The sequence below is a fragment of the Castor canadensis genome, chromosome 3 (genome assembly GCF_047511655.1).
Source record: "Castor canadensis chromosome 3, mCasCan1.hap1v2, whole genome shotgun sequence".
Classification (NCBI taxonomy): Eukaryota; Metazoa; Chordata; class Mammalia; order Rodentia; family Castoridae; genus Castor; species Castor canadensis.
The window spans coordinates 199,593,087-199,608,858 of record NC_133388.1 but is presented as its reverse complement, the minus strand read 5'-3'; the positions used below and the strand labels follow the sequence as shown (position 1 = coordinate 199,608,858).

Genomic DNA, 15,772 nt, shown 5'->3' with positions numbered 1-15,772 from the left:
CAAAATAAAAACAAAAGGTCTGGATGTAGCTCAAGTGGTAGAGTGCTTGCCTAGCATTCCCAAGGCTCTGATTCAATCTCCAGTACCAATAGATAACTGCATGTATATATACATACAACAGACAGGCTGCCTTTAGGCCACAAGTTTCTTTTTCCGGCAAAATCCAGTGTTGACTGGAGAGTGCTGGTGGCTCCACCCAGCATTGACTCGGGAATCCGGGCTGTCTGCACCAGGTGTCTGCATCCCACCATGGAACCGCCATGGAACTTAGTCTGAGCCTGCTGCACAGGGCATGAGAGGGTAGGGAACTGCAGGGGCAAATTTGAGGAAGTGGTGGACATTGCCCAGACAGTCATATGGCCCCAATCTTAGGTGCGAGGCAAGCTGGGGAATTTTTTACCTCACAATATTAATGACATTAGCTTCGTTAACATCCTTATGTTGCAGATGAGTAAATAAACGGGGGCACATAGAGGTTGAAAATGGAACTCAGGAAGCCAGGCTTAACCCCACATGCTTCCGGGCTGTCCTTTCCTGCCCTTCCAGTCTTCTGGAAGGTAAGGACTTTTCCATGAGATCTCTCTCCACACTCTGCCTTTATTGTTTCTTCTCTCTTCCAACCATGCCGGGCAGTTTTTAAACTCTACCCATCCCTCCTTCATCAGGTGAATGTCTAAGGTGTCCAGTCGGAGTATTTACTCCTATCTGTTCTTGTTCCAGAGACCGCACCCGTTTTTTTAGGTTACTCTTTCTCCACAAGTGTCTAACCCTTTTTTTCAAACCCGATCAATCCATTGCCATAGCATCATGGAACCTTTCTACCCTCTCCAGTACTGAAGTACTGAAGACGAGGTCACGGTGCCAATGTCCTAGCTACGATGGGCGCCCGACACCCGCGTTCTTAGATAAGCTAAGTTACACTCAGATGGAAGACTGTAGGGCCAGAGAAGGAGAGAAGGCGCGTGGGGTCCACTCTTCCGATCCTTTCCCACCCCTCCGGGAGCCGGCCGCAGACCGGACCACCGAGACCTCGGTCTTCCCTCGTCCTAGAGCGGTCGGGCCGGCCTCACTTCCGGCCTGTTACGGACCGGCGGATGCCCGCCGATCGGGTGGTGAGCTGGTGGACTGGGCGGTCCGGCCCTGGGCTTCCGCGGGAGGGCGGAGGTGCGGGAGGGGTCCCGGCGCGGGCCGGTGTGGCGACAGCGTGACACGGCCCTGGGCGGGATGGTGGCGCGGAGTCGCAGCCTTCGCGGTCTGTGAGGAGAGCGGGAGTGGTCACCGGAGTATCTATGAATAATATGGGGCGTGGCCTACGCGTGCTGGGGGCGTGGTCACCTGGCTTGCCCTATGAGTGCCACGGGCGTGGCCATGGGGCGTGGTCTATGAGGAGTGGGCCTTGGCGGTATGAAGAACGCGGACGTGGGCGTGGGTCTGGATTGTTTGTTGCAGGCAGTGGTCTGTGGAGGGTAATGGGCGTGGTCATGGCAGCGGGCCTTGGTGTATTGGGGACCGGGTCTGTCAAGGATATGGACATGGCCGCAGGGGCGGATCTATGCAGGCAGGACATGGCATAGTCACAGATCAGGGCCTAGAGAGATTTTAAGGGCGGGATCAACAGGAATGTCTTCCATTGACAGTGAGCGTCCAGAGAGGGGCAAGACCCCTATCAGTGGCTTCATCCTCAGCCCTGCCTTCCCCCATTTTCACCTTCAGAAGGTTCAGCGGTGCCCATCATTTTGGAGTCTTCCTGGGACACCTCCCAATACTAAGAGAGCAAGAAGAGGTGAGAGAAAATCTTTAGTTCATTCGACCTGAAGTTCCGCTGGGGCTTCCCCTCTGCCTTTGCCTCACCTGCTGTGTCCTGTGAGCAATGCCCTCCCTCCAAGTCTCTGCCCTGCCCTCTAACTGGATCTGATAGCTCAGGGCCAGGGAGAGGTCTTAGGAAGGAAACAAGGAGGAGAGACACAGTGTTGTGGAGCAGGACCCTTCTGTCAACATCAGGGCCTCACATGGGCCATGGGTGGTGATGACAGGAGGCATCTTCAGTTGGAGTGTGGACAGCAGCACTTTGGCCCCTGTCCCCACCTGTCCTACCTCCAGCTTGGTCTCTACAGGCAGCCAGAACAATCTTCACTATTTTTCCATTTTTAATTTTGAGAATATTCAAGGTTGAAACAATAGTACACCATACATTCTTTACCTAAATAGTGCAAGTGTTAATATTTTGCTACATTTGGTTTTTTTGATGTGTTTACTTTTTGTTGCTGAAAGAGCACCTTCCTAAAACTGACATTACCCTACATGACTGCAGTACCACATCACACCTGGAAAGCTAATAGTCCCATGGTCATTTTTATCTCCAGCTGTCCCTAAAATGTCTTTTATAGCTCATGTCTCAAGGGCAGGAGCCAATCAAAGCGTTTTTACATTGCATTCTATGGTGTCTCTTTAGGCTCTTTTGGTCTGGAGCAGCCCCTTGTGGCCAACTGGTGTGTCTGCCTTCTGGGGGTAATTTGGAGCCACCCTGATGAACACTGACTGCTCTTCACTCCTAAGTGGTGAGCAGTCATGAGACAGAGGTGCTCATTGGTTGAAGTAACAAAGTGTATCTTCTTTCCTCTCTGCATATAGGAGGCAGGTCTTACTTTGAGACCAGGATGATCTTTTTTTTGGCAGTATTGGGGTTTGAACTCTGGGCCTTACACTTGGTAGGTAAGCAGGCACTCAACCATCTGAGTGCCCCCACCTCTTTTTGCTTTTTGTTGTATATGTGTATGTGTGTGTGTGTGTGTGTGGTATTGAGGTTTGAACTCAGGGATTTATGCTTGCTAGGTAGTCATTCTACCACTTGAGCCAGTCTGCCAGCTCTTTTTTTGTGTTGGACATTTTAGAGATAGGGTCTCGAAAACTATTTGCCCAGGCTGGCTTTGATCTTCCTGATCACTGCCTCCCTAGTAACTAGGATTTTAGGCAGGAGCTATTGGCACCCAGCTGCTTGGTTATTTTTTTTTTATTTGTTTTGTGTTAATTTTTTGCAGTACTGGGGTTCGAACGTAGGGCCTTGCACTTGTTAGGCGAGCGCTTTATCACTTAAGCTACACGCCAGCCCTGCTTGGTTATTTTTTGAATAGGGCCTTGTGTTAGAGGACAGGCCTGGCTGGCTTGTACTATCATCTTCCTATTTATGCTTCCCTGGTAACTGGAAGGATAGGTGCCTGCATCCACACTGAGCTTTTTTATTGGTTGAGATGGGGTCTTGTGAACTTTTTGCCAAGGCTGGCATTGAACTAAACCTTGATCCTCCTTATCTCAGCTTCCCAAGTAGCTAGGATTATAGGTATGAGCCATTGTGCCCAGCTCAAGATGATTTTTTTGCTCCCTCCCTCATTGATCTTTTTTAAAGGCACAAATGTAACTGTTACTAATGACTGCTCTTGGAATGAGAAGCTAAATCGTTAACAAGGCCCAGGCTGGTGTGGTCTCTCACCAGAGCTTACCCTTGCACCTTTGTGAGGGCTTTCTTCCTACAAGCTTCCCATCTGGTTGTTTTCTACTCACCCTTCACCTTCCTCATCACCTCATCTGTCTTCTTGCCCCATGTGTCTCACAGTTGTAGGTCTATGCTTATAAGTGTTGAGTTCATTGACATGTCCTCCATTGGCTGTGTGTTGTGCCCATATGGGGTGGGGGATGGGAAGCAGGACTGTGCTGTCCCCAAATCAGCCTTGATGCTACAAGATGTGGAGGAAGTGGACCTAGTGGGTCTGGAGGCCAACTTTGGGTCTCCAATGGACAAGTGAACATAATGATTGGAGCTTTGTACAAGATATCAATCCTGAGACAGGTGTCAAAGATGGTGATTAAAGGAAGGGGGCACGGCCTTTAATCCTCCTGACCCTGAGGACTGCACCGTTCGAACCCAGGGGAGGGATGGGGGCCATGGCAGAGACAGGAGAGGTAAGAAACTAGCCTCAGGGCAGTGTGGCAACTTTGGAGGTGCTGGATTGGAAGCTAAGATTAAGGAACCCACCAGCCCAGCAGAGATGCAGAGGGGCTGAAGAAGCATGCAGAATGGGAGGCTGCAGATGCCTCCTCAGCACTCCCAGAATCCCTGTCCTAGCCACCATGGGTCAGACTGTGCACCCAGGTCACTCAACCTGTCTCCTGCCTGGTCCTTCCTGGCCAGACTCCATTCCAGGTCTATGGCTCCAGCTACTACTCCCTTACAAGCACCTCCCCTCCAGGCTGCATCTTGTGCAGATCTCCCAGGCCCAGGCTGGCTTTCCACTTGCTGTGGAAGGTGTAGCTACCCCATGATCGTGTCTTCCCTACATTTGCTCATCAGGTGTCTGCCCTACCCTCATTTCCTTCAAGCCCTCCTACCTTCCCTTTGCTCCCAGTTGATCTCTTGGTCTTGATTCACTGTTGTGTGGCTGAGATGACTAGTGTCTATGCCTGTGCGTGTCTCCCCTCCCCCATGCCAAGGGAGAAGTAACGGCCAAGATTAGAATGGACAGCAGTAAGTTAGGAAGGGGATAGAAGAAACAAAATTGCAAAACCCCAGTTAGGGAAGGAACTGAGGCACCTCAGTTTGGTGACCACAGAAGGGTAGAGGTGGAGGGCTGACTTGGATGGGACAGTGGAGGACCTGACAGTCAGCAGAGCCTTGATGGAGGATGGGCATGGAGGTTGTTCTGAAGCTGACATAAGGGCTAATTTAGGAGACTGGCAGCGTGAGGGCAGCTGGGGTAGAGAGAGACAGGCCCATAGCAAATGCTGTAATCAATGCATTTCCTTCAGTCCTAACAAAAAGCTGTGGGTGCTTGTGTGGTTCCTGTGTGCCAAGTTGGGGAACTGAGGTTCAGGGACATGAAGTAGCCTGCTGAAGACACATGGCGGTTCTGGATTCCCTGGTGTGACTCAGCAGCCAGCTTCTGAGCATCCCCTGCTTCTAGGCACTGACTGAGGTGCCTAGAGAGTGACCTGGTCCCCCCAGCTGTGCCAGGAGACCTGGGCCAGCTCTCAGCCTATAAGGAGCTGTATAGCAAGCAAGACCTCCAGGAGTGTGGGGAGGGGGAGGAGAGTGTGGCAGTGATATTAAATCCTCAAGAATGACTTGGAATTCTTGAATGGGGGTGGGGAGTTCCCTGAACTTTTTGGCCTCCCTGAGATCAGGTTAGGTAGCTGTTGTGGCTGTGCTTCATTGAGGAAATATGGAGATCAGGAGCTCCTCCTTACATAAAACTGACTCTTCAAACAGTGGGACCTGAGCTGCTGCAGACAGAGCCAAGCCTGATAGGCAGGTGGCTCTTGCTTGCTCACATTACTTCCTTCTGACCACTCTGTTCACTGGCTGCCCAGGTGAGCTGGTCTTTGAGGGAGTAGTTGCCTTCTAGGCCTTTCCTCCCCAGTCTGGAGCTCTTCACCCTGCAGACCCTTGGGACTCACAACAGACATTTCTTCCTTAGATCCAGGCCCACCTTGCTGAACCCTTGCCCACTGAGTTGAGCAGAGTACAGGGCCCTGAGGGAGACCCCAATTTTGAGGGCTCTATTTCCATAGTTACCTGGCCACTTCATCCCTCCCCTACCCAGTACTTTTTCCCCAGCATCTGCTTGGAAGACTAGGATACACACACACACCCAACCCCTCCTGGATCTTTGGTGCAGGTGTGCCTGTTCCTCAGGTGGATGAGGATTTCTGAGCAGCAGGAAACTGTGGTTCCAGGACATGGTAACTTTTGAGGATGTGTCTGTGTACTTCACTCAGGAGGAGGCCCAGCACCTGGTCCCCCAACAGAGAGCACTTTACTGGGATGTGATGCTGGAAAACTACCACACCCTGAGGGCTCTGGGTGAGTACTGCATGTGGGGCCTCAGGTCCCTCTATGCAAGGACTGTACCCTGAGGTCATCTGACACTCAATAGATCAAACATCCACAGCCTGTGTTGGGGTGCCCTTGCCCAGCACGGAGCACCCAGCAGAGTTGTCCCCCATTTCCTGTCTCCTCTGAACCTCTCTGGACCCCCCCTCCTCACTCAGCCTCTGTGACTCTCAGCTGGGAACAGCTCTGATTGTCCAGCACTGACCACATCTTCCCGACCAATAGGTTCTCCAGTGTACAGAACCAGGGTCATCTCCCAGCTGGAGCGGGGGAAATGCCGTGGGTCATGGTCCTGCCAGATCCTCCCTGTACAGGTGAGTGATGAGGAGAAGCTGTGATATGTGAGCTGGGAGGAACATAGCAAGGAGACCAGGGTGACCCCAGTGGTCTTTACTGACTCCCTCCTGTGTGCATCCCTCTAAGTGCAAGTCCGCTGTGATACACTGTGTGCTGCTATTCAGGTGGGATGGTCATTTTCTTGATGACCAGGCAAACACCTGATCAACTGACAGGACTTGTTTCAAAGTATAAACAAAACTTTTCATTGTGTCTACATTTGGAACATGCTATCAGCAATAGAACCCTCTCATCCTGTCACTCATTCATCCGACAAGAGTGTACGGAGTACTGCCTGCATGCAGGCATTCTTTTAGGCACTGGGGTTAAGAGCAAGCAAAAATGAGTCTTTGTCTTTATGGGGCATGCTGGGTATTTTTTGTGTGTGTGTGGTACTGGGGTCTGAACTCAGGGCTTCACATTTGCTAGGCAAGCGCTCTAACATTTAAGCCAGTCTGGCAGCCCTGCTGTTTGGTTTGGGGAGAACATTCTAGCTTGGTTAGGAGTTCTGTCCTGACCCTGATGTCCTATCATATTATTGGTTTCCCCATTAGAATGCTCACCCATTAGACACCAAATACCCAGCATTGAGAGCTGTGCTGGACTCTTGGGAGGCACATGGTGAACAGTGTTGAAATGAGTCCCTGTGTTTGTTTAGTTGTCGGTATCTGCTTTGTGCACACTGTCAGCCAGATGCTACACAGACCAGTGTAAGAAAGCACCTTCCAGAAGCTCACAGTCCAGGCAGAGAGAGATGTACACACTCAGTCACCTTGATATGAAGTGGAATAGTCTCTAACAGAGGAAAGTAAAGTTGTACTCAGGTGAAGACCCTATGAGCTGCACAGAAATTTGCTCCAGCTGGATCAAAAGCATGACTATGATAGTCCCTCTTCTCCATGAATTTCATGGCCATCCACAGCCTAAAAACAAATGGAAGATTGCAGAAATAATTCAAAAGTTTTAAATTATGTCATTCTGAGTGGTGTGGTGAAATCCCTGTCTCTCTCTGTCCCATCTGGGATGTGAGACTGTTCGTTTGTGCGGTGTATCCATGCTGTATACACTACTAGCCCATTAGCCAGTTTGTTATGAGACTGTCACAGTATCACAATGATGTGTTCAAGTAACCTTAGTAGTGGCCACAAAACACGAGGACAGTGATACCGGAAATTCAGACGCGCCAAAGAGAAGCCATAACATGCTTCCTTTAAGTGAAGCAGCGAAAGGAAAATGTGGTCTTACGGGGTTCCGTGCCGTCCTTGGTTTCAGGCATCCACTGGGTGTTGGAACAGATCTTCCATGGACAAGGTGTGGGGGGCAACTGTACCTCCCTTCTTTCACAGGTAACCCTTTAGTTTCTCTCTCAATTTCAAAGTCTCAGGTCAAGGCTAAGGACAAGTAGTCAACTCCAAAGGAAAAATCTTTTGAAGAATTACAAGGAGTAATTCAGAAAGTTTTCCTAAGAGGCAATCCAGAAAAGTTTGAGTCTCGACATGCTTTTGGGTCTGAAACAAGATGGCAACATTCATGGAAAAAATTTACAACAAAGGGCAGGACAGAGTTCCTTTCTCATAGAGGGGCTCAGGGAAAGTGGCTGGCTTCCCCCTCAAAACCAGTGCAGCAGAGAAAGACCAGAAATGTGACAACTTAGAGAGAAGCTCGTCTCTAGGCACAGAGCCTGTTGCACATCAGAGAGATAGGCTAGGACAGACAGCCAGCAAATGGAGGATGGGGGGCCAAAGCTTTCTGTGGGAACTAGACCTAAATGGACAGGAGACAGATCTTAGTAGGTCAAAGTCCTCTGGATGTCGTGTGTGTGGGAAGTCTTTCAGCAAGAATTCACACCTTATTTGGCGTCAGAAAAATCCATGCTAGAGAGAAGCCCTATAGATGTTTCCAGTATGGAAAAAAATTTAATCATGACTCAATCCTTGTAGAACATCAGAAAATTCACTGTGAAGAGAAACCATATGTGTGGAATGAATGTGGTAAGAGCTTTAGGGAGCCATCAAAGCTTGTTCAACATGAGAGAATTCATACTGGAGAAGAACCCTACAGGTGTAATGAATGTGGTAAAACATTTAGTGGGAATTCAAACCTTATTAAACATCGGTTGATTCATACTGGGGAGAAGCCCTACAAATGCAATGAATGTGGGAAAGCCTTTAATCAGAAAGCAAATCTCATCAAACACCAGAGAGTTCACACAGGAGAAAAGCCCTTTGCATGTAAAGAGTGTGGGAAAAGCTTCAGTCAGCCTTCACACCTGACTCATCATCAGAGAATGCATTCTGGGGAAAAGCCCTATAAATGTGAGGAGTGTGGAAAAGACTTTGGCCAAACATCACACCTGGCTGACCATCAGAGAATACATACTGGAGAGAAGCCTTATGTGTGCGCTGTATGCAGGAGAGGCTTCATTCAGATGTCACACTTGCTTCACCACCATAGAACACATTCCAAAGAGAAGCCCCACTGGTGTTGCGTGTGTGGGAAATGCTTCAGCCAGACCTCAACACTTATCAGACATCAGATTATATACACCATGGAGAATGTGTACCAGCTAAATGATCATTCTAGGCTTTTAGCATGAGCTAGCCTCCCAGTCACTATCTTACCAATCCTATGAAGAGGAACCCTTCCAATAATACAGGAGGAGAAAATGTTCAAGATTGCAAAAAAGGTAGGAAAACCTTTCATTATAGCTCATTATGCAGCGTCAGAGAGTTCATAAGGAAGAGAGGAACACCCGTGGATATGATTAATACAGTTGGAGCTCACACCTTATTCACAGTGAACTAATTAATAGAAGGTAAAACAGATACAAGAAAGGCTTTGGTATACTGTGGGCAAAAGTGAACCATTGGGGCTACTGTCACCACTGCTCCTTTGAGCAAACAGCCACAGCAGGTTCTTGGTTATTGGTCTTCATGCTCCGTGGCCATCTTTTATGGTATGGGGGACAAGCCTTTTATGGTATGGGGAAACCATCTTGGCTCTCTGATGTGTTCTGATCTTAGAATACTCAGAGAGAAGCAGGTAAAGAGTTCTGAAGCTGAGTGCACAGAAAGAGGCAAAGTATCACCTCTGGAGCAGCTGAATAGTGATGAGCAGTGAGAAGTCTTCACGAACCAACCAAGAACAGCTGAACACTTTTCCTCCTCTGTACTGAGTCCCATAAGTTTGAGATCATACAGGATGGGGAATCCATTTTTTCTCAAGGAACCATCTGTTGAGGGATTAGCTGCAGATAGCACTTCATATGAGGGTCTGTTAAAAATGGATCATCTCTAATTCATGCCTCCCGGAAGTAATTTTTTTTCTGGTCCTGGGACTGGAACTCAGGGTCCACATCTTAAGCCACTCCACTAGCCCTTTTTTTGTGGTGGGTTTTTTTGAAATAGGGTCTTGTGAACTGTTTGCCTGAGCTGGTTTCAAACCACGATCCTCCTGATCTCTGCCTCCTAAGCCACCGGTGCCTGGCTTCCCAGAAGAAATTTTAATGAAAATAATAATACACACTTGCTGGGCACCAGTGGCACATGCTTGTATTCCTAGCTACTCGGGAGGCAGAGATCAGGAGGATTGCAGTTCACAGCCAGACTAGGCAAATAGTTCATGAGACCCTATCTCGAAAAAACCCATCACAAAAAAGTGCAGGTGGAGTGGCCCTGAGTTCAAACCCCAGTGCAGCAAAACAACAACAGCAACAAAAAAAACCCACACTTATTATAAGGCCACTTTTTTTAGATAGGATCCTGGAATTCTTAATTCTGTTGCTGTAATCTGCCAAGTGCTGGGATTACAGGCATGTACCCTCACACCTAGCCCACAATAAGGTCATCGAGGTAGAAATAAACATAAGAGATTATAAAACCACTAACTATAAGGACAATTGATTTTGTGAACTTCAAACACAGATGTAACTGAGACTTGGCTGTTTATAAAGAATGGCTATTGAAAAGTTTCTTACTTGATTTCCCTTCCTGGCAAAATGGAGCAGGGCTTGGGGATGGACACAGCTGTGACATGCATCATCCAGCCTCTGTTGCTAGCAGGCAGTGACACAGACTGAACCCAACACACCCCACCTTCAGAGGCCTCATCTTGATTCCAGAGGTTCAGACAAGACCATCCAGGTCCACATTAGCAGTTCCAGGTGGGGGGATGCACACACGTTACAAAGAAGACAGGTGAGAGTGGATTTCTGAGATTTGGCCACTGTCTGTATTCCTCACAGGGAAAACATCTTCATAAAAGGGAAACCTACCAGTCATCTTCACAAACAGCTGCTACTGTGAGTGGCTGATGGATGCCTGGTTTATCCGTTCTGTTCATCCTGTTACTCACAACCCTGGATTCCTGATGATACCTGTGAGTGCTGTGAGTGCTCTAGGCTTTGTGGTGGGGTCAGGAATGGTGAGAGTCAGGAAGGCACTGCAAAGGAGGACTGGAATCAATACTGAAAAACTGGTAGGATAATGGCAGAAAGGGGCAGTAAGAACGGAGATGAAGTTGGACAAGGCCTGTTTTCCCAGGTGCTGACAAGTCAGGAGTGACTAGGACCTGGCAGGGCCTGGACTTACAGAGCTTGACGTTGTGGGCTCAGTCCTGGAGGCCGTGGGAGCCATGGGATATTTTTTTAACAGGTTTCCAAATTCACTCATGGCCACCTGGATGTGGAATGTGGTTATCTTGCTGCTCACTGCAGGTACCTGGTGAGGTGCTGTGCTCAGTACTATATGTACTGTCTCATGTGATCCAGGTGTGACACAGGACTTTCTCTGAGATTTTTAACTTGGGATCTTGATTACCTTAATCTCATGGCACCACTTCCTTCATGTGGGACTTCACAGTAAAACAGCTCTCATGTGGGTGCATACTCTGGTCAGGAGCCTAGGCCAGGGAGCACATGTGCTGGGAAGCCAGTGGGGGCCACTCAAGGCAGACACCTGCCAGAGCCTGGTCCTCATCTCTGCAGACTTTGAAACTTGACTTTGCCCCCATGCTGGGATAATCCTTATGCTGTAGGAGGGACATGGAAGATCAGAAAACCTACGCACAGATGCAAGCCCTGCTGGGGCTGGATTTTTATGTGCATTATTAGTATTGAACGCAGGCCTCAGGGGATAGAGGGCTGGAAGATCAGGGTATTGGAAGTAGGGAGTGAGTCACAGAACTCAAACTCTGCTGCTGCTGGCTACTGTTTCTCTGGCAGATCCCAGGAATATTCCCCTGGATAGTTCCCGGATGGAATCTTCAAATTTCTGACTCTGTGTTTACATTGTCTTTCCTCAAAGGTTTAGCATCTGAGCTGAAGGTCAGTCTCCTCCTTTTTTCTCTAGTGGTGTTTAGGTTTCTGCTCACAATTAAAACCATACTCTCTTGGTTTCTGAGGTATTCTCTTGGGGTGTTGTGAGCTCTGAGTGCCTAGAAGATTACTGTTTCTTTGAATTGCCGACAAGGTCCAGCTTCTGACCCGCTGCTATGGACATTGTTGTTAGCCAGAGCCACTTAGAAGCACTCCCAGGATATTGACTGCTCCTAAAGAGAAGTAAAGCTCTTTATTTTATCCCACTCCTTTGTTCTATCCTCTAGGGACCTCAATAATCTTCAGCAACCTTGGGGTTCTGGTGGCTTCATTCTGTGAGGTTTTAATAAATTTAGGGTTGGTGGAGATTCAGACAATTCAGAAACACACTTGTGGACAGCTGCTTGTTCTGCCCCACAGGTGGTCACCCTCACTTTGTGGTTCGTTCCCTGCAAAACTCACTCTTGAGTTTAATTCCATTGTGAAATACTGAGCAGATAAAAACTTCATCTGAATATGGTGTTTAGAGTGGGCCTTTGGGAAGTGCTTAAGATTAGATTAGGTCATCAGAGTGGGTCCCCATGATTACATTCTGAAGGCTTTATAAGAGGGAGAGAGCAGAAAGCACACACACACACAGATGTGCACATGTACACACTCCAGTCCCTCACCATGTGATGTCCTGTGCTTCCTCAGGACTCTGCCAGGAAGAGGACCATCACTATATATAGCCCCTGGACCTTGCATCTCTAAAACCACGAACCAAAAGAAACCGTTCTCTACAACTCACCCAGTCTGTGGTGATATCTCCCTTCCTTCCTTCCTTCCTTCCTTCCTTCCTTCCTTCTTTCCTTCCTTCCTTCAGAAGTGGAGTTTGAACTTAGGTCTTCATACTTGCAAAGCAGGTGCTTTACTGCTTGAGCCACACCTCCAGTCCATTTTGCCCTGGAGATGGAGTCCTGCGAACTATTTGCTGGGGCTGGCCTCAAATCACGATCCTCCCTAAATTCAGCCTCCCAAGTAGCTGGGATTACAGGCCTGAGCCACTGGTGCCCTGCTCTTTCTTTTTAATGAACTTAAGGCTGGGCTAGTTAGGCTTTGCTAACTACATTGAAATTGTATGCAAATTTATTTGCAGAGCTGGGGATTGAACTCAGGACCTTGTGCATGGTAGGCAAGTGCTCTAACATTGAATTTTGAGCTATACCTTCAACCTCAGTATCATGGAGCCTCATGCTGTCATGCTTGCTAGGCAGGCACTCTACCACTTAAGCCACTTTGCCAGCCCTTTATTGTATTGGGTATTTTTGAGATAGTGTCACTTTTTGCCTGGTCTGGCCTCGAATCACCATCCTTCTGACCTCTGCTTACTGAGTAGCTAGAATTACAAGTGTGAGTACCAGTGCCTGGCCAATGTTGTGTTATTGATAACAAGTAGACTATGACACCAACCATTGTGAGAATGTTAAGGGGGATTCAACAGAGCCTGGGTGTGGGGTGAGATAGGCAGGTCTAGACTCATCGTGTAATCATAGACAACTAAAAACATTCAGCCTCAGTTTCTTACCTGCAAAATTGTATCATCAACAGGGCACCAGTGGCTCCTGCCTGTAATCCTAGTGACTCAGAAGGCAGAGATCAGGAGGATCTCAGTTTGAAGCCAGCCCAGGCAAATAGGTCACAAGACCCTCTTGAAAACCCATCACAAAAAAGAGCTGGTGGTGTGGCTCAAGGTGTAGACCCTGAGTTCAAACCCCAGTACCACAAAAAAAATGTATCATTAGTTCCTGCCTGGGGCACATGGGGTACTTGCTTCTGGCAGGTGGTCAACAAATGGTGCTTACATTACCATTATGGTGGGTTGTACTAAGTTCAGGCTCAATGGGTGGCATACACTTTGTGAGTTGAGTGCCTAGATTACCATTTCCTTGAATTGGAGACGGCCCAGTTTCTGACCTGCTGCTTCTGGTTGGTACTATGGACGTTGTCATTGACCAGAGCCACCTAGAAGCACTCCCAGGATTTTGAATGCCCCTAAAGAGAAGTAAATCTCTTTATTGACTCTTTAGTTCTCATCTTCCATTGACCCCAATAGTCCTCAGCAACCTTGGGGCACTGGTGGTCTCCTTCCATGAAACTCCCTGCAACCAGCCCACAGGCCCCTTGTTCTTCAACTGCCCAAATCTTTTTTTTTTTTTTTTTTTGTGGTACTGGGTCTTGAACATTATGGCCTCACGCTTGTTAGGTAGGTATTCTACTACTTGAGTCACTTTGTCAGCTCTATTTTGTGTTGGTTTTTTTTTCGTTGTTTTTGCAGTACTGGGATTTGAACTCAAGGCCTCATGCTTGCCAGGCACGTGCTATACCACTTGAGTCACTCCACCAGCCCACCTGTTGGGTATTTTTGAGATAGGGTCTCTAGAACTATTTGCTCTGGCTGGCTTTGAACCATGATCTTCCAGGTCTGTGCCTCCTGAGAAGCTTGGATTACAGGTATGAGCCACTGGTGCCCAGCTAACTGCCCAGATGTTAAGAGAGCCCCAGTGGCACCAGGGCTCGTCTTCAAATGGTCTCTTGGGTGGCCTCATGTCCAGTGGCACCAGTGACCACCAGTACACTCAAGTTTATATCCACAGCCCAGACTCCTGCCACTGCTGAGTCTTTATATGGGGTCTGGAGTTGGCTGAAAGAAAAGATATCCCTGCCAGGATTGAGTGCATGGGAACAGTGGAGGGATAGGAGGGATGTTTGGGATGCAAAGCAGGGCACACCTGCTGCAGCACACCTCAGTGGGCATCTGGGCAACAAGAGGTTAGCAGGTGACATTCATTCACGATGGCCTTTCTCTTTTTTACAATGCATCTCTGATTCTACTTCTGTTCCTTTACATCCATGGGTGTTCACTCCACCTTGCTTTATGTATGTCCTTGATATATATGTCTATATCCTTGTAAAATGTATAGTTTTTTTTATTGCTGGGGGTTGAAACAAGGGCCTTACATGGCCAGGTAAGTACTATCACTGAGTTACACCACTAGCCTCCCCTGCCCTTTTTATGAGATGGGGTCTCTCTATGTGGCCCAGGTTAGTCTTGAACTCAGGGCTCAAGTAAGTCTCCTGCTTCAGCCTCCTGAGTAGCTGGGAACACAACATGTGTCACCATACCCAGTTAAAATGTATACTGTTGCTTGTTGTTTGTGATTTTATTTTATTTGCAGTACTGGGGCTTCAACTCAGGGCCTACACCTTGAGCCACTCCACCAGCCCTTTTTTGTGATGGGGTTTTTGAGCTAAGGTTTTGAGAACTATTTGCTGGGACTGGCTTTGAACTGCAGTCCTCCTGATCTCTGCCTCCCGAATAGCTAGGATTATAGGCATGAGCTACTGATGTCCAGCCTGTGATTTTAATTTATATAGTGTGCTAGTTAGCTTTCCATTACTGTAACAAATACCCCAGATGATCAACTGGATTTCAGTTTCATAGGTTTCAGTCCATAATCAGTTGACCCCATTGCTTTTGGACCTGTGGTGAGACTGGGCTATGCTGTCAGCCCTGTTAAATTTTCTTCTTTCTTTCGTGTTTGCAGATTATTTAGTGTTTTATCAAATATACATGCATATATATGATACATCTTGGCCTTTTGTAATTGGTCTAAAAATTTATTCCATTTTGACAAAAGATTTTAATCTGAATGCCATTGATTATCTGGAATTTATTGTCTTCACAGTATCATGGTCAATTTTTTGCAAATGTCACATGTGTCTGTTTTCTGGTGTTTAGAGTTATTTCTATATCCAATAGTCCAAATTTGATGACCATGTCATTCAAGTGGTCTGTATTTTGGCTATTTCTGCCTCATTCATCAATGTGTTATGTTAAATTCTTTACCATATATATGTATGTGTGTGTGTATTTTGTTAATTGCATATATTAACAAATTGTTAATTATTTGTAGTCTCTTTCTTAATGCAGTATAATTTCCCATTTTGCTCTTTATGGTGTTTTTCACTTGAATTCTACTTTTTTCTTATATTAAAATTACTTCCTCACTTGTATTTTGGGTCATATTTCTTCAGTGTATTTTTTCCACTCTTCAATTTTCCATTTTGTAAATGCTTTCACGTGTTTGGCAGGGGCTGGAAAAGGCAATGGAGATGGAAAAGCAATCCCTAATTCTAGGTTGTTGTGGTTTGAATATGAAATGTCCCCAATAGGCTAATGTGTTGAACACTTTTCC

At 47.4% G+C, this 15,772-nt stretch overlaps 1 protein-coding gene across 3 annotated transcripts; it reads left to right on the top strand.

Annotated features, from left to right (window-relative positions):
• The first annotated feature begins 1,105 nt into the window (after positions 1-1,105).
• On the top strand, positions 1,106-15,512 carry LOC141421773 (uncharacterized). Of its 3 annotated transcripts, XM_074069507.1 has the most exons (3): positions 1,106-5,854; positions 6,110-6,198; positions 6,879-15,512. In XM_074069507.1, the coding sequence occupies exon 3, from the start codon at positions 7,989-7,991 to the stop codon at positions 8,814-8,816; it is 828 nt and encodes a 275-aa protein (XP_073925608.1). In that variant the 5' UTR covers positions 1,106-5,854; positions 6,110-6,198; positions 6,879-7,988; the 3' UTR covers positions 8,817-15,512. The 3 variants fall into 3 exon arrangements, with proteins under 3 accessions (XP_073925608.1, XP_073925609.1, XP_073925607.1); XM_074069508.1 differs by having other exon boundaries at positions 1,106-1,783; positions 5,670-15,512; XM_074069506.1 differs by having other exon boundaries at positions 6,110-15,512.
• Positions 15,513-15,772: the final 260 nt, after the last annotated feature.